This window comes from Cololabis saira, chromosome 16 (genome assembly GCF_033807715.1).
Source record: "Cololabis saira isolate AMF1-May2022 chromosome 16, fColSai1.1, whole genome shotgun sequence".
Taxonomy (NCBI): domain Eukaryota; kingdom Metazoa; phylum Chordata; class Actinopteri; order Beloniformes; family Belonidae; genus Cololabis; species Cololabis saira.
The window spans coordinates 40,263,788-40,283,702 of record NC_084602.1 but is presented as its reverse complement, the minus strand read 5'-3'; the positions used below and the strand labels follow the sequence as shown (position 1 = coordinate 40,283,702).

At 40.8% G+C, this 19,915-nt stretch overlaps 1 protein-coding gene across 2 annotated transcripts in view; it reads right to left on the bottom strand.

Moving 5' to 3' along the window:
- The window catches only part of gabrb1 (gamma-aminobutyric acid type A receptor subunit beta1), an 81,737-nt gene that overhangs the window by 47,456 nt on the left and 14,366 nt on the right, over nucleotides 1-19,915 (bottom strand). For both annotated transcript variants that reach the window (XM_061744081.1, XM_061744082.1), the window contains exon 4: nucleotides 10,493-10,713. In XM_061744081.1, the coding sequence (XP_061600065.1) occupies nucleotides 10,493-10,713 (221 nt within the window). The remainder of the gene's footprint in view (nucleotides 1-10,492; nucleotides 10,714-19,915) is intronic.

Below are 19,915 nucleotides of genomic sequence, written 5' to 3'. Positions count from 1 at the left end.
TGAGATATTGAAGCCAAATTGTCCCATTCCATCCTATGGGGCTTGTTACCATGGCAACAAAACCTATGCATTTTTATGGGTGAGAATATGAATAAATCTTGGTAAATGTGGCCCGAACCACAACGTGCATCCAGGCCTTGGTTTGGTTTATTGCCCATTATTAATAACCACAAATATGGCAAGAACCACCTCGGACACAACCAGTACCACCTTAAACACAACCAGTACCACCTTAAACACAACCAGTACCACCTTAAACACGACCAGTACCACCTTAAACACAACCAATACAACCTTAAACACAACCAGTACCACCTTAAACACAACCAGTACCACCTTAAACACAACCAGTACCACCTTAAACACAACCAGTACCACCTTAAACACAACCAGTACCACCTTAAACACAACCAGTACCACCTTAAACACAACCAGTACCACCTTAAACACAACCAGTACCTTAAACACAACCAGTACCACCTTAAACACAACCAGTACCACCTTAAACACAACCAGTACCACCTTAAACACAACCAAAACAACCTTAAACACAACCAGTACCACCTTAAACACAACCAGTACCACCTTAAACACAACCAATACCACCTTAAACACAACCAGTACCACCTTAAACACAACCAGTACCACCTTAAACACAACCAGTACCACCTTAAACACAACCAGTACCACCTTAAACACAACCAAAACAACCTTAAACACAACCAGTACCACCTTAAACACAACCAGTACCACCTTAAACACAACCAGTACAACCTTAAACACAACCAGTACCACCTTAAACACAACCAGTACCACCTTAAACACAACCAGTACCACCTTAAACACAACCAGTACCACCTTAAACACAACCAATACCACCTTAAACACAACCAATACCACCTTAAACACAACCAATACCACCTTAAACCCAACCAGTACCACCTTAAACACAACCAGTACCACCTTAAACACAACCAGTACCACCTTAAACACAACCAGTACCGCCTTAAACACAACCAGTACCACCTTAAACACAACCAGTACCGCCTTAAACACAACCAGGAAAACCTTAAACACAACCAGTACCACCTTAAACACAACCAGTACCACCTTAAACACAACCAGTACCACCTTAAAAACAACCAGTACCACCTTAAACACAACCAGTACCACCTTAAACACAACCAGTACCACCTTAACCAGTACCACCTTAAACACAACCAGTACCACCTTAAACACAACCAGTACCACCTTAAACACAACCAGTACCACCTTAAAAACAACCAGTACCACCTTAAACACAACCAGTACCACCTTAAACACAACCAGTACCACCTTAAACACAACCAGTACCACCTCAAACACAACCAGTACCACCTTAAACACAACCAGAACCACCTTAAACACAACCAGTACCACCTTAAACACAACCAGTACCACCTTAAACACAACCAGTACCACCTTAAACACAACCAGTACCACCTCCGACACAACCAGTACCACCTTAAACACAACCAGTACCACCTTAAACACAACCAAAACAACCTTAAACACAACCAGTACCACCTTAAACACAACCAGTACCACCTTAAACACAACCAGTACAACCTTAAACACAACCAAAACAACCTTAAACACAACCAGTACCACCTTAAACACAACCAAAACAACCTTAAACACAACCAAAACAACCTTAAACACAACCAGTACCACCTTAAACACAACCAAAACAACCTTAAACACAACCAGTACCACCTTAAACACAACCAGTACCACCTTAAAAACAACCAAAACAACCTTAAACACAACCAGTACAACCTTAAACACAACCAAAACAACCTTAAACACAACCAGTACCACCTTAAACACAACCAAAACAACCTTAAACACAACCAATACCACCTTAAACACAACCAGTACCACCTTAAACACAACCAAAACAACCTTAAACACAACCAATACCACCTTAAACACAACCAGTACCACCTTAAACACAACCAGTACCACCTTAAACACAACCAGTACCACCTTAAACACAACCAGTACCACCTTAAACACAACCAGTACCACCTTAAACACAACCAGTACCACCTTAAACACAACCAGTATCACCTTAAACACAACCAGTACCACCTTAAACACGACCAGTACCACCTTAAACACAACCAGTACCACCTTAAACACAACCAGTACCACCTTAAACACAACCAGTACCACCTTAAACACAACCAGTACCACCTTAAACACAACAACCTTAAACACAACTAGTACCACCTTAAACACAACCAGTACCACCTTAAACACAACCAGTACCACCTTAAACACAACCAGTATCACCTTAAACACAACCAGTACCACCTTAAACACAACCAGAACCACCTTAAACACAACCAAAACAACCTTAAACACAACCAGAACCACCTTAAACACAACCAGTACCACCTTAAACACAACCAGTACCACCTTAAACACAACCAGTACCACCTTAAACACAACCAGTACCACCTTAAACACAACCAGAATAACCTTAAACACAACCAGTACCACCTTAAACACAACCAGTACCACCTTAAACACAACCAATACCACCTTAAACACAACCAGTACCACCTTAAACACAACCAGTACCACCTTAAACACCACCAGTACCACCTTAAACACAACCAGTACCACCTTAAACACAACCAGTACCACCTTAAACACAACCAGTACCACCTTAAAAACAACCAGTACCACCTTAAACACAACCAGTACCACCTTAAACACAACCAGTACCACCTTAAACACAACCAGTACCACCTTAAACACAACCAGTACCACCTTAAACACAACCAGTACCACCTTAAATACAACCAGTACCACCTTAAACACAACCAGTACCACCTTAAACACAACCAAAACAACCTTAAACACAACCAGTACCACCTTAAACACAACCAAAACAACCTTAAACACAACCAGTACCACCTTAAACACAACCAGTACCACCTTAAACACAACCAAAACAACCTTAAACACAACCAGTACTACCTTAAACACAACCAAAACAACCTTAAACACAACCAGTACCACCTTAAACACCACCAGTACCACCTTAAACACAACCAAAACAACTTTAAACACAACCAGTACCACCTTAAACACAACCAGTACCACCTTAAACACAACCAGTACCACCTTAAACACAACCAGTACCACCTTAAATACAACCAGTACCACCTTAAACACAATCAGTACCACCTTAAACACAACCAGTACCACCTTAAACACAACCAGTACCACCTTAAACACAACCAGTACCACCTTAAACACAACCAGTACCACCTTAAACACAACCAGTACCACCTTAAACACAACCAGTACCACCTTAAACACAACCAGTACCACCTTAAACACAACCAGAACCACCTTAAACACAACCAGTACCACCTTAAACACAACCAGTACCACCTTAAACACAACCAGTACCACCTTAAACACAACCAGTACCGCCTTAAACACAACCAGAACCACTTTAAACACAACCAGAACAACCTTAAACACAACCAGTACCACCTTAAACACAACCAAAACAACCTTAAACACAACCAGTACCACCTTAAACACAACCAGTACAACCTTAAACACAACCACTACCACCTTAAATACAACCAGTACCACCTTAAACACAACCAGTACCACCTTAAACACAACCAGTACCACCTTAAACAAAACCAGCACCACCTTAAACACAACCAGTACCACCTTAAACACAACCAGTACCACCTTAAAAACAACCAGTACCACCTTAAACACAACCAGTACCACCTTAAACACAACCAGTACCACCTTAAACACAACCAGTACCACCTTAAATACAACCAGTACCACCTTAAACACAACCAGTACCACCTTAAACACAACCAGAACCACCTTAAACACAACCAGTACCACCTTAAACACAACCAGTACCACCTTAAACACAACCAGTACCACCTTAAACACAACCAGAACCACCTTAAACACAACCAGTACCACCTTAAACACAACCAGTACCACCTTAAACACAACCAGTACCACCTTAAACACAACCAGTACCACCTTAAATACAACCAGTACCACCTTAAACACAACCAGAACCACCTTAAACACAACCAGTACCACCTTAAACACAACCAAAACAACCTTAAACACAACCAGTACCACCTTAAACTCAACCAGTACCATCTTAAACACAACCAGTACCATCTTAAACACAACCAGTACCACCTTAAACACAACCTGTACCACCATAAACACAACCAGTACCATCTTAAACACAACCAGTACCACCTTAAACACAACCTGTACCACCATAAACACAACCAGTACCACCTTAAACACAACCAGTACCACCTTTAACACAACCAGAACAACCTTAAACACAACCAGTACCACCTTAAACACAACCAGTACCACCTTAAACACAACCAGTGCCACCTTAAACACAACCAGTACCACCGTAAACACAACCAGTACCACCTTTAACACAACCAGAACAACCTTAAACACAACCAGTACCACCTTAAACACAACCTGTACCACCATAAACACAACCAGTACCACCTTAAACACAACCAGTACCACCTTAAACACAACCAGTACCACCTTAAACACAACCAGTACCACCTTAAACACAACCAGTACCACCTTAAACACAACCAGTACCACCTTAAACACAACCAGTACCACCTTAAACACAACCAGTACCACCTTAAACACAACCAGTACCACCTTAAACACAACCAGTACCACCTTAAACACAACCAGTACCACCTTAAACACAACCAGTACCACCTTAAACACAACCAGAACCACCTTAAACACAACCAGTACCACCTTAAACACAACCAGTACCACCTTAAACACAACCAGTACCACCTTAAATACAACCAGAACCACCTTAAACACAACCAGTACCACCTTAAACACAACCACTACCACCTTAAATACAACCAGTACCACCTTAAACACAACCAGTACCACCTTAAACACAACCAGTACCACCTTAAACAAAACCAGCACCACCTTAAACACAACCAGTACCACCTTAAACACAACCAGTACCACCTTAAAAACAACCAGTACCACCTTAAACACAACCAGTACCACCTTAAACACAACCAGTACCACCTTAAACACAACCAGTACCACCTTAAATACAACCAGTACCACCTTAAACACAACCAGTACCACCTTAAACACAACCAGAACCACCTTAAACACAACCAGTACCACCTTAAACACAACCAGTACCACCTTAAACACAACCAGTACCACCTTAAACACAACCAGAACCACCTTAAACACAACCAGTACCACCTTAAACACAACCAGTACCACCTTAAACACAACCAGTACCACCTTAAACACAACCAGTACCACCTTAAATACAACCAGTACCACCTTAAACACAACCAGAACCACCTTAAACACAACCAGTACCACCTTAAACACAACCAAAACAACCTTAAACACAACCAGTACCACCTTAAACACAACCAGTACCATCTTAAACACAACCAGTACCACCTTAAACACAACCTGTACCACCATAAACACAACCAGTACCATCTTAAACACAACCAGTACCACCTTAAACACAACCTGTACCACCATAAACACAACCAGTACCACCTTAAACACAACCAGTACCACCTTTAACACAACCAGAACAACCTTAAACACAACCAGTACCACCTTAAACACAACCAGTACCACCTTAAACACAACCAGTGCCACCTTAAACACAACCAGTACCACCGTAAACACAACCAGTACCACCTTTAACACAACCAGAACAACCTTAAACACAACCAGTACCACCTTAAACACAACCTGTACCACCATAAACACAACCAGTACCACCTTAAACACAACCAGTACCACCTTTAACACAACCAGAACAACCTTAAACACAACCAGTACCACCTTAAACACAACCAGTACCACCTTAAACACAACCAGTACCACCTTAAACACAACCAGTACCACCTTAAACACAACCATTACCACCTTAAACACAACCAGTACTAGGGCTGAACGATATGGACAAAATTTCATATCTCGATATTCATGCCAGATATCTCGATATCGATACGATACGATATGACTTCGATTCGGTGAAAACCAAGCATTTTTCAGAAAAATAAAAACATCAGAAATCAAAAGAGTGCAGTTTTATTGATTAGAACTCACTGCCAGTCATCAACATTAACATAAAGTCACTCAATAATAAATAATAATCAAAATATTTTACTGTAGCTCCGCTTTAACGATAAATAACCAATGCAGTTAGAGTTAGAGTTCAGTACATGTTATTGATTGGACGCTGCAGCTGATCGGACTGTCACAACATCACTGCAGTTTCATGACGGAGTGAAGACAGATTACAGATTAAACTCATGTTTCACTCCCAGGTTTCATATTTGATTTATTTTCTGTTTCAACAATTAAATATCTAAAAATGTTAACTTTCAATCTGATCAACAAAAGAACCAGAAACAACTTTCTTAATTTAGTACTGCGCATGTGCAATCCCCCCATTTGTCCAATCCTTGTTTTCAGTAAACGAATAGGAAATAGAGAAAAGAGTTTTCCACTCGCTGTTTTAATTCCCAATTTAGATTTTCAAACACATCAATGAATTTTTTATTATGAAAACAAAAGATGGGGAACGGATTATTTTGGTTTATTTCTCTATTTTTATTTTGTAATTTCAAAACTAAAAAGGGATGGCCGACGTCGCAATTTTCACCAAGCACGACTTGCACAACACCTCGCTCTGGTCGACATCATCCTTTCTAAATCCAAAATACCTCCAAGTAATGGAGGATTATTTATGTTTTGGCACAAAATTAGATTCAGCACCGCCACCGGCCGCATTATCCTCCGTACTCATGTCTCTTTTCTTCCGTTTGGATTTCTCCGCTCTTCTCCGCTCTCCCGTGTGTGGCTGTGTGCGGCTCAGTCACGTGTCCCTCCCTCCCACCCTCCTATGTTTGTCATTGGTTGGCTTCAGCTGTCTATCAACAGCAAGCATGAAATAAGCTTTGTGGTTGGCTGGCCGTAGTGGTGCGTTCAAGAGCAATCTTAAAAGTAATGTTTATGGAGACTGCTCGCGCTGTACAAGCAGGGCGAGCGGAAATATATCGTTTATATCGTTGCTTTTCCGTTATTAATGTCTTGAATGTTCATATCTCGATATAGATACGATAACGGTATATCGTTCAGCCCTAACCAGTACCACCTTAAACACAACCAAAACAACCTTAAACACAACCAGTACCACCTTAAACACAACCAGTACCACCTTAAACACAAGCAGTACCACCTTAAACACAACCAGTACCACCTTAAACACAACCAGAACCACCTTAAACACAACCAGTACCACCTTAAACACAACCAGTACCACCTTAAACACAACCAGTACCACCTTAAACACAACCAGTACCACCTTAAACACAACCAGTACCACCTTAAACACAACCAGTACCACCTTAAACACAACCAGTACCACCTTAAACACAACCAGTACCACCTTAAACACAACCAGTACCACCTTAAACACAACCAGAACAACCTTAAACACAACCAGTACCACCTTAAACACAACCAGTACCACCTTAAACACAACCAGTACCACCTTAAACACAACCAGTACCCCCTTAAACACAACCAGTACCACCTTAAACACAACCAGTACCCCCTTAAACACAACCAGAACAACCAGTACCACCTTAAACACAACCAGTACCACCTTAAACACAACCAGTACCACCTTAAACACAACCAGTACCACCTTAAACACAAGCAGTACCACCTTAAACACAACCAGTACCACCTTAAACACAACCAGTACCACCTTAAACACAACCAGTACCTTAAACACAACCAGTACCACCTTAAACACAACCAGTACCACCTTAAACACAACCAAAACAACCTTAAACACAACCAGAACAACCTTAAACACAACCAGTACCACCTTAAACACAACCAGTACCACCTTAAACACAACCAGTACCACCTTAAACACAACCAGTACCACCTCCGACACAACCAGTACCACCTTAAACACAACCAGTACCACCTTAAACACAACCAGTACCACCTTAAACACAACCAGTACCACCTTAAACACAACCAAAACAACCTTAAACACAACCAGTACCACCTTAAACACAACCAGTACCACCTTAAACACAACCAGTACCACCTTAAACACAACCAGTACCACCTTAAACACAACCAGTACCACCTTAAACACAACCAGTACCACCTTAAACACAACCAGTACCACCTTAAACACAACCAGTACCACCTTAAACACAACCAGTACCACCTTAAACACAACCAGTACCACCTTAAACACAACCAGAACAACCTTAAACACAACCAGTACCACCTTAAACACAACCAGTACCACCTTAAACACAACCAGTACCACCTTAAACACAACCAGTACCCCCTTAAACACAACCAGAACAACCAGTACCACCTTAAACACAACCAGTACCACCTTAAACACAACCAGTACCACCTTAAACACAACCAGTACCACCTTAAACACAAGCAGTACCACATTAAACACAACAAAACAACCTTAAACACAACCAGAACCACCTCAAACACAACAACTACTAGGGCTGAACGATTTTTGAAAATAATCTAATTGCGATTTTTTTCCTCAATATTGCGATTGCGATTTAATATGCGATTATTTTTTCAAGGTCCTGTTCTCATGTATTTTTCAACTACACAAGCAATAAATTGGTCTGTTTTATAATAAACAATGTCAGATTTATTTAAAGCACAGATTACAACAATAAAGAAAAAAAATCTGTGGCTTTACCCAGTACTGAAGTTGAGGGGGGATGAGGGGGATGGCATCCCCCCTGAAATAAAAACGGTCCAAATCATCCCCCCTGTAAAACTGCCATCCCCCCTTTCCATCTCTTGTGTCATTTCATCAATTAATGTAGTTTTACTGCTATTTCAACATTTAGTCATTACCAGAAAAATAACTTATTTGACAATTTTCACCTGTTTCAAGTAAATTTTCACTTGAAATAAGTAGAAAAATCTTTTTTTTATCTTCTCATTACAAGTAAAAAAATCTTGTTCCACTGGCAGATTTTTCTACTTATTTTAATTGAAAATCTACTGTAAACAGGTGAAAATTGTTGTTTTTTCCAGTGATGAGTCTTGTTTTAAGTGTAATGAGATTTTTTGTACTAAAATGAGACATTTTAACTAGAAATAAGACAAATATTCTTGTTAAGATTGTGAGTTTTTGCAGTGATCCATTTTACGTATCCTGTGAAGGACAGAGTCATATTGATAAGTTCAGAAAAGTGTTTTTATTGTTGTGTTTTGATGTATTTGATGTAAGCCCAGTGGATATTTAAAGCTTACAGAAGGCTGCATTTAACTGCTGCTATGTCATTCCTGCAGTATTTCTGCAGCTGTTTTGGTCACTGCTATTATTTGTAATATATTATATTATTTGTAATCAGCACAAATTATCTGTCCCCATATGATAAAATCCACCATGCCCCCTGATTTTTTTTTTTTTTTTTTACAACTCGAGTACTGGCTTTACCTCTAACCCAATCGCACGACACCAAACCGGGTTAAACTTTAGCCAAAACGAGGCGTAGTTTAATAGAAAAACACAGAAAAACTCCCACAGGGAACAAAAAAACTTCCTCACAGGAAACTCAGAACTTCTTCACAAATAACTCAAAAATCACATGGAAAAAAACCCACCAGCAAACTAACAAACAAACCAACAAAGCTCAGAGTTAACAAAACCAACCAGCAATGAACTCGCAGCCCCGCTCTCCTCCGACGGGCTGCAGGTGTGGTTTAAAGCTGATTTATGGTTCCGCGTTACACCAACGCAGGGTACGCAGTACGTACGGCGCGCGACGCCGCGTACCCTACGGCGTAAGCTCTGCGTCGATTTAACGCGGAACCATAATTCAGGCTTCACAGCGCGGCTCCACTGTCCGCCGGCGCCCGGCTCCTCGCCACGCCGACTCCGCGGTCATATATTTAATAAATGTATAAAGCCCATATATCTATAAAGCCCTGCCTGGCCGAGCCCTAACACTGAGGCCATGGTAGAAACAGTAGGTTACAGGCGGACATGCGGCACTGTTGACTTTTTTTCCCTGCCGGCAACGTGACCAGATCACGTGACCAGATCACGTGACTGGTCAAATCGCAGCCTTTGCGGTTTGAAAATCTCGTTTTATCACATCGCGATATTATCGCAAATGCAATTAATCGTTCAGCCCTAACAACTACAGTCCCAAACCAAAGCAAATGGGCAGTAGGGCCCATATAAACATTTCCAGAAATGTTCTAGTATGAAGTTACAGTTGAAAAACGAAGTTTAAATGTGTTAAAAACCATTTCCGACGTGACATTTTCGTGCAGGACCGCTTGAAGGATTGGTTCTTACCTGAGGCCGTAGAGCACCGTGCCGTCCGGGTGCAGCCGGATCATCCGGTTCTTCACCGTCACCCCGTGGACGAAGGACTTCTTGTCGTTGATGAAGTAGGTGTCGGGGACCCAGAGCTGGTCGGCCACCCGGTTGTCCAGGGTGAGGTTGAGGGGGATCCCGGTGTAGGACAGACGCTTGTCCCTCCACGACTGCTGGAAGTACATGGTGATGGTGTAGTCCTGGGGACACGGGGGGGAGAGCGTCAGAACGTCAACATGAACCACACAGTTTAAACAAGACGCGCGACGCGTCGCAACGCAAAGGTTAATTTGTACGCAGATGACACTTTGATTTATGTTCCCAATCCGTATCTCATTTCCAGGGGTGAATGTAGGGGTGTGCAAACAAGGGTACCTCACGATTCGATTCGATTTCGATTATTGGAGCTTCGATTCTTCGATTATAACGATTGTCGATTCGATTATTGGTGCCACGATTCTTCGATTATTGTGATTTTTAATGCTTTTTTCCATACAAGATTGATTTTGTCTTCATCTGTGGCTACATTTGTAAATAAATAGCCAATCAATTAACTCAGTTCCTCTAACAACACTCATTAAGTAAATAACAAGGTTTTTTGAACATTTGACATGTATTTTTCAAAGACACAAAATAATGTATTTTATGACTATGTAAACATTTGCTCTCTGACTTACTTAACTTTGACCAGGGAAAGCTGTTCATTAAGAGTTCATTAATTCAAGTAAACAAGATATGTACTTCCATCAAATTTATTTAGTGTAAACATATCTGCCATATTTCAAGTGAACAATAAGAAATGTGCATTCTTGAAAATGAAATGATTCAGCAGCTTATTCAGTCTGGAATCTGGATAGGATAACTTAAAAAAAAATAATTAATTAATCGATTCCAAATCGTCACGTAACGCATCGCGGTGCATCGACACATCGATGAATTGCACCCACCTCTAGGTGAAAGCAGGATAAAGTTCTTGTAGGAACTAACCCCCCCACGGGCCCAACCTCAGACACAAATTCAATTTTAAAATGTAAAAATTACTATTATGTACTAAGACACAGAGCATAATCTATTTCAAAAAATGTATTTGTAGTAATTGTAGAGCAGAATTATTGTGAACAAAACCTTCAGATTTGTTCACAATAGGTAAACAAGACATTCAACATGGATTCAATGTTTCTGCCTGACCATATTTCAATGTTGATTCTAGATGCACCGAAATTAATATTTGTGGCCGAAACCGAAACCGAAAATATTAATAAACACTTGGCCGAATACCGAACAATACCGAACATGGTTCTTCAGCAGTTTTTCATTTATTTTGCCAATTTTTTCACCATTGCATAAATCAAATACATTTGATTTGACATTTCATACATTTAATTTCCAGCATTATGTTGTTTTGGTTCCACCTCCTGGTGAATGTTAGGTAAAATTCTTATGGGGTTAGTTTTTGGTCGGCCAACGATTTATGTTTGTGGTGCAACACTTACGGGACCACGGGACGGAGCGGCCAGTCTATTTCCTTATTTTACAACGCCGTTATTACAGTTTTTGCTGAATCCTTAAGTACATTTTTTGCAACATTGGCTATTTTTGCTAAACTCTACACACAAATGAGAAAACCTTTCACCAAATTATCAAAACTTTATAGTTCTTTTGCAAAATCAAACACAGTTTGATTAACTCTACACACCTTAGTAAAAATGGTGTTTTCATATCAGACAGTAAACACATGCCATCATTTACTAAGCACATAATGTGCCAACTACACACTGATGGTATGAATACAAAACACATCTGGCTTTTGCTTTTTCTGTGCACAAGGTGGCTAGGTCAGTTTGAGGTCATACTTTTGTCATAGTTCTGTAAACACACAGGGATCCCAACTTCAAGTATTGGTGTTTATTCACACTCATCAAAACAAAGACACAGCACAGAACACAAAATAATACATTCACAAAAAAAGGACAATCAGCCTACATCATGCCGTCTCTCTGGGTCCGGCCACAAAATCTCATCCACATCGCATGCGATGTCCTCCAGTCCAAGGCACCGGGGAAAATACCTCCTTGCATGCCGTATCCAGGCCTGACATGATGCCTGCTCAATATCTCCACATGCCTCCTCCATTGCTTGTAAAAGGGCTGCGTGTTGATGGGGAAGGCGGTCGTGGGCTTTCCAGCGCCGGGCAGAAAAGAACTCTTCAATTGGATTTACAGTAAGAATGGAGAGTATGGGGGGAGGTTGAGTGCCATGAAGAGTGGGTGATCAGTAAACCAGTTGCGGACCAAAGCAGCCCTATGGAAACTAACATTGTCCCATATGATGACATATCAGGTCTGCTCTGGCCCTTCCTCTTCCCCCTCCTCGTCCTCCTCTTGCTGCTCCTTGTCCTCTTCCTCTAACTTCCTCTAAACCCCTTGCTTCTTCACCTCCACGTCCTCTTCCTCGTCCTCTGATTCTTACTCTTCTTGCTCCTTCCATTGTACTCCACACAGACAGCTTACCTGTGGCTTATTCATAGTGCTTAGGCTGATTGCAAAGTGAACTAATTCTCTAAAATTGTTTTCACATGTGAAAGTGTGCCAGACAGTTGGCAAAATAGTGTAAATAATAGCCATACATGTGTATAATTTTGCTAGGAGTGTTTTGGAAATTTGGCAATTGAGTGTAAGCAGTGAATTGTGCCTACAGTTTTGAAAAGTGTGTGTTACAAAATTACAAACTGAGTGCAAAGCAGTATTTGTGCTTTTAATTTCGCTAACTCGGTGAGTGGTTTTGCTATGTGTGTTAATAGTTTTAGAAATTGTGCTACAAGAACATAATTAGCGCCTAAGCTTTCAGAAAAAACTGTAATTGTTCGGTTTTTTTCCCACTTATTCCACCGAACACCGAAAGTGTTTTTTTGCCATTTTCGGCCGAACAATTTCGGTTACCGAACAATCGCTGCATCACTAGTTGATTCACTGATATTTTGCTACCTGTGAAGAGTCCTGACGCAGGTGTGTTAGGAATACGGGTCCATGATGAGCGTAACTCAAACGGACGGACGGCTTTTCCACAAACTGACAGTCCAAGAAAAACACAACTTCACCGTCGAGGTTCTGCACGCGAGGAAAACACTCTTAGCTGAGAAAAGTCCAGAGTTGTTCCATTAAACTTTCAAATATCTGATGTTGATTATGAATAAAAGATTGTAAAATACTACAGGAAGGAAAAGAAAGTGCACTATGGTCCAGTTTCACGTATCGGGACCACATAAAGAATTAATCTTAAAATGAAGTAAACACGGCATTATTAGGTTCTGTCATTATTTATGGCAAGAAAACAAAGTCTAGACCCAAAAAACTGAAAGTAAACATAAGAAAGTTTCCCTGGAGGGAACGACGGGCACTCAGACGGGCGTTAACGCTCCACGTGTCCGACGCTTCGTGTTGACGGTGTTTCCGTCAAACCAACCGACAAACCTCATATCGTCTGCAGGAAACAGCTGAGTGTTTGTCGGCTTTGACGCCGTTACCTGCTGCAATCAGCAGAAACGCTGATGGTTAGCGAGGCCTTGCAAAGACAAAGTTATCACGTAAGAGCAGCCAGGAGCGACACAAGCATCGCCGTAACCGCGGTAACCAGGGTTCAGCATCAGCAAGTGCTCAACACAATGAGTGCGTTTACATGGGAAGTTCAATTCCTCTTTAATTCAGAATTAAAATTAAATCCGATTTAAAATGAGTAAAAATTACCATTTAAACACCTAATTCTGAATGAAAATGGCCATTCCAAATTAAACTTAATTCAGAAGTAAGTGGCTGGTTTATTCCGATTTTAAATCCAAATAAAATTATTCTGCGATCATTACTGTAACTGTTTTTAGGTTATCTGAATCGCTGGTTGTGAGAATACATGAAAAACTTGAATTTGGTGAAATTATTATTTAATTATAAAATATCCAACACATATGTGTCTTAAATGGGCTAACATACAAGACTGTAGTTGGTTCTGTATTGGCACAATATCGATCACCTACATTGGTTATAACAGGTTCTGACAGGGCGAGTTATGGTCAATCGTTTGAATGACTCCTAGCTGGCTCGCCAATATGAAACGTGGACATGGGGTTCAGATGGGGTTTATTTGGGTTGAAGTGAACCAGCAACAGAGGTGAGGCCTTGTTGCCCACTGGGCTCTCAACATGGAGGGGTACGAGCCGGGTGCAGAGTGAGTCGCGCTGTGAAGCCTGATTTATGGTTCCGCGTTAAATCGACGCAGAGCTTTCGCCGTAGGGTACGCCGTAGGTCGCATAACCCACGGCGTAGGGCCTGCGTTGGTGTAACACGGAACCATAAATCAGCCTTAAACCACACCTGCAGCCCGTCAGCTCATCAGGAGGAGAGGTTAAAACAGCGGGGCTGCAAGTTGTTCATTGCTGGTTCCTTTTGTTAACTCTGAGAGCTTTATTGGTTTGTTTGTTAGCTTGCTGGTGTTTTTTTTTCTCTGGGATTTTTGAGTTATTTATGAAGAAGTTCTGAGTTCCGTGTGAGCAGTACTCGAGTTGAGGGGGGATGAGGGGTGATGTGATGGCACCCCAACCTAAAATTAAAACCGGTCCAAATCATCTCCCCCTGAAATAAAAAACAGTCCAAATCACCCCCCTGTAAAACTGCCATCCCTTCTTTCCATCCCTTAGGTCATTTCATCAATGAATGTGGTTTTACTGCTATTTCAACATTTAGAGTCATCACCAGAAAAATAACACCAGAAAAATAACTTGTTATTTGACCATTTTCACCTGTTTCAAGTACATTTTCACTTGAAATAAGTAGAAAAATCTGCCAGTGGAACAAGATTTATCTTCTTATTACAAGCAAAAAAATCTTGTTCCACTGGCAGATTTTTCTACTTATTTCAAGTGAAAATGTACTTGAAACAGAATGATTTATTGCTTGTGTAGTTGAAAAATACATGAGAACAGGACCTTGAAAAAAAATAATCGCATATTAAATCGCAATCGTAATATTGAGGAAAAAAATCGCAATTAGATTATTTTCAAAAATCGTTCAGCTCTACATTAGAATCATAAGTGCTGCCACCTCATTGTAAACGGCATCATTTTGTGAGGGCATGCAAACCTGTATTTATACTAGTGTGGACATTAATGTTTTCCTACAATATTTCCTCCTCATGACAGTAAAATAGGCCATTCTAAGCCAATTTACTGCAGTAATTCCTTTCCAAATCATTAGAAAATGTGGTTAACACCCAGTTGTGCATGAAAAAAAAAAAACCTGTGATATACCGTGAAACCGATATAATTTTGAAAAATACCGCGATATACATTTTTGGTCATACCGCCCAGCACTAACAGTCAGTATTTTAATTATCAATCTATTTTGGCAGAACAGCACACAACCTCAGAACTTGAAGATGTGGTGAAGGAGGTTTTAGGAACACGAATGGTGTATAAAACCAGGACCAACCCTGCAGGTTTTCTGAAAACAGGTTTTGAAACCAGGAGCCAACTACAGTTAATCCACAAATCAGCAAAACAAACACACAACCAAACCAGCTGAACAGTCAGATAACCAAAGTATTACGTAGGAAACTAACCGAGCGTGTTGCTGATTCATGTTGTTGGGGAACAGAGAACAGTCTGCCAGTCCGTCCTATCTGGGCCGAACTTCCCCCTGGAAGCTAATGCTCTCCAGCAGCCGTGCAGACTGCTGAGCTGAGCTACGCTGCACCATGTCGGCTCGTATTTAGCAGCAGGGACCGGAGCAGTCGCTGGCCTGAATGCTCCAGTTCTCTCTCCGGGACGAATCAGAGAGCTGCAGCTGCCTCTCAGCCGCCGCCTCGGCCTCTTTAGGGGTTCTCAGATCTGATATCGCTGCAGGATGAACGAGACGTAACCTGTGTGGACGTGTAGAATGACGTTTGTCCCTGCATCCGTTACATTTATGGCGTCAGACAGGTGGAGTTTTCAAAACGAGGATGGATGAATGACTGCGTTTACATGCATCAATAACCCTTTTCTAACCGGAATATTAGCAATAACTCGGTTTTGCACGGCCATGTAAACACCAATAACCTAGGAATGGGTGATATTTTACCGTTCACGATTAACCGTCAAAAAAATTCCCCACGGTAAGAATTTGTCATCTCGTGGTAAAAATGATAAATTCCTGTTGATGACTTTTTGTGTAAAGTCTGATTTATGGTTCTGTGTTAAATCCACACACAACGTACGTGAAGGAAGGAAGGAAGGAAGGAAGGAAGGAAGGAGGAAAGAAAGAAAGAAAGAAAGAAAGAAAGAAAGAAAGAAAGAAAGAAAGAAAGAAAGAAAGAAAGAAAGAAAGAAAGAAAGAAAGAAAGAAAGAAAGAAAGAAGGATAAATTCCCGTAGATACGTTTTTGTGTAACAAACATGGCGGATCTGAGAGCGAGATAGATTTATAGTTACAAAGGTGGAGTTGAATTGATATTTTTTTTATCGTCATTTTTATCGTTATCGGGATAAATGCCAGAAATTATCGTGAAGGAACAGGAATCTGTTTTCTGCGCATATTCTTTTCGCAAGCAATCTTGATCTTTTGAGTCCAGGAAGTTCTTATAAACACGGAGAAACCAAGACCAGGAGGAGACTAATCACTTCATAAATGTAATGAAGGATATGAACATTTCTGCATTTGTAGACGGTAGAAAGTACCGGGATAGAAGATTTACAAGAAGGAGAGAGAAAAGTTGCGCGAAGCAGCATTTGTTTTGAATTTGGATACAGTAAGAAGAAGCAGAAATGACGGGAATTGCGTCATCACGTTCTCCGCGGGTCGCTGGTTTGATCCAGATATCCTGAATGATTAATCACCATGTAAACAGGGATAACCCTGTTAGCTCACGCATGGAAACACATTATTCCCAATTTTTGAGTAACCGGAATATTGACCTTAAGTTGTTAAGTTGTTCAAACAATCATCATCCTTTGTGGTTCTGGACATACGGCGGTTTATGGCGTCCTCGTCTCCCCGGTTACTCATCTCCAGATCCAGATCTACCTGAGACAGATGCTGCTGCTGTTACTCTCACCAGCTGTTTCCTTATATAATAAAATAATGATGAATAAAAACTCCCCTAGGGGGTTGTACTCAGGTTATGTCATCAACAAACCCCTCCAAAGCCCCCCACGTTAGCTCTGTTTGACCTGACAATAATAATAATAATAATTAAAGCTGCAAGCAGCGATGAACGGGCCCTCGCACTCATGGCCGTACGTCAACCGTTTGAATGACTCCTAGCTGGCTCGCCAATATGAAACGTGGACATGAGGTTCATATGGGGTTTATTTGGGTTGAAGTGAACCAGCAACAGAGGTGAGGCCTTCTTGCCCACTGAGCTCTCAACATGGAGGGTAAAAACAGGATTTACAGCTGCTTTAACACGCTGAATTGTCTGTGTAATCCTGCACGTAACATGCAGTATGGAAACTGTTGGTCAGTCCTTTTAAATCTCACATAAACTCTAGAGTGTTTAAGGAATAATTAGTCTGACTTTGTAAAGTTTTATAAAGAATAGAAAGGAAACATAAGGCAGAATCCTCATTAAGGTAAAGAAGAGGAACGGCTACAGGCTTGAAGACATCACTGGCAGATGTCTCTGTCCATAACTCTACTAAATGGAAGTCAGTGAACCGACAGCATGTCGATGGAAGAACGGTTAACACGATGTTTAGTGTGAAAAGGTTCAACTGCATCGACACATAATTGTGGAAGCATGGTGGAGGGAGGGTCATGATTTACTAACTCAGGGCTTGTCATCATAGAGAGTAGTGATGCACCGAAATGAAAATTTGTGGCCGAAACCGAAACCGAAAATAATAATAAACACTTGGCCGAATACCGAACAATACCGAACATGGTTCTTCAGCAGTTTTTCATTTATTTTGCCAATTTTTTCACCATTGCATAAATCAAATACATTTGATTTAGGCATGCTTTTCAAAGAAAAAAATATTTTACAAAGTTACAAGGTAGAAAATATTTATTGAACATAAAAAAATGAAAATTTTTGAATTTACCAGCATTATGTTGTTTTGGTTCCACCTCCTGGTGAATGTTAGGTAAAATTCTTATGGGGTTAGTTTTTGGTTGGCGATTTATGTAGTGCACAACGTTACGGGACGGAGCGGCCAGTCTATTTCCTTATTTTACAACGCCGTTATTAATTGTTCGGTTTTTTTCCCCACTTATTCCACCGAACACCGAAAGTGTTTTTTTTGCCATTTTCGGCCTAACAATTTCGGTTACCGAACAATCGGTGCATCACTAATAGAGAGAGGGGGGATAAACTCCCAGCGTGATTAATAAGCACGTTTTTTTATTATTTTGCGTTGGATCAATGTAGCAAATAAAATCGTTGGGACCATCCAGCTCCTCAACCATCAGATACGTGTTTCACATGAGCATTTCAGGTAAAAACGGCAGTCAAATCAGCAAAAATGTCAGTTTGCTGGATGGAATATATGAATTCCTGATAAAATAAGTTTGTCATACAAAGGTCTTTAATTTCAAAAAATTATAGTTCTATTCAGTCATATGATGGTTATTTGACCACTAGCACAAAAGAGACTTGGGAGCGTGAACTAGGATTAGCTTTTGATCAATATTGGTGGGAAGCTGCACTGAAGGTCATTCACATGACATCCATTTGTGCCCGTTTGACCTTGATACAATGTAAGGTTGTATTTAGATGTCATTATTCAAAGACAAGGCTGGCAAGAATTTTCCCAAATATGGTAGATGTTTGCGACAGATGTGCAGGCTCACCTTGTAATCTTACGCATATGTTTTTCTCTTGTCCAGCCCTGACAAATTTTTGGCAAGTTTACTTCGACACCATGTCCAAGGTATTTTCAAAAACTATTGACGCCTCACCACACATTGGCATTTTTGGTCTTCCTGAAGACTACACCCGATATTCTACTAAGGAATTGGAAGTAATAGCTTTCACCTCCGTGATTGCTAAACGCCACCTTCTTCTTAACTGGAAATCCACGACAGCTCCTTCCAGTACACTGTGGATTAACTACTTTTAAAAGTAGAAAAAATTAGATACTCAAGAAGGGGAAACTTGAACAAATTCTATAATAAATGGCAACCGTTTATTATTAAATTTCCTCACGATAAGAATTTGTCATGGAAGGAAGGAAGGAAGGAAGGAAGGAAGGAAGGAAGGAAGGAAGGAAGGAAGGAAGGAAGGAAGGAAGGAAAGAAGGAAGGAAGGAAGGAAGGAAGGAAGGAAGGAAGGAAGGAAGGAAGGAAGGAAGGAAGGAAGGAAGGAAGGAAGGAAGGAAGGAAGGAAGGAAAGGGGAGAAGGAGGAAAGAAGGAAGGACTGGGAAAAAAGAAGGAAGGA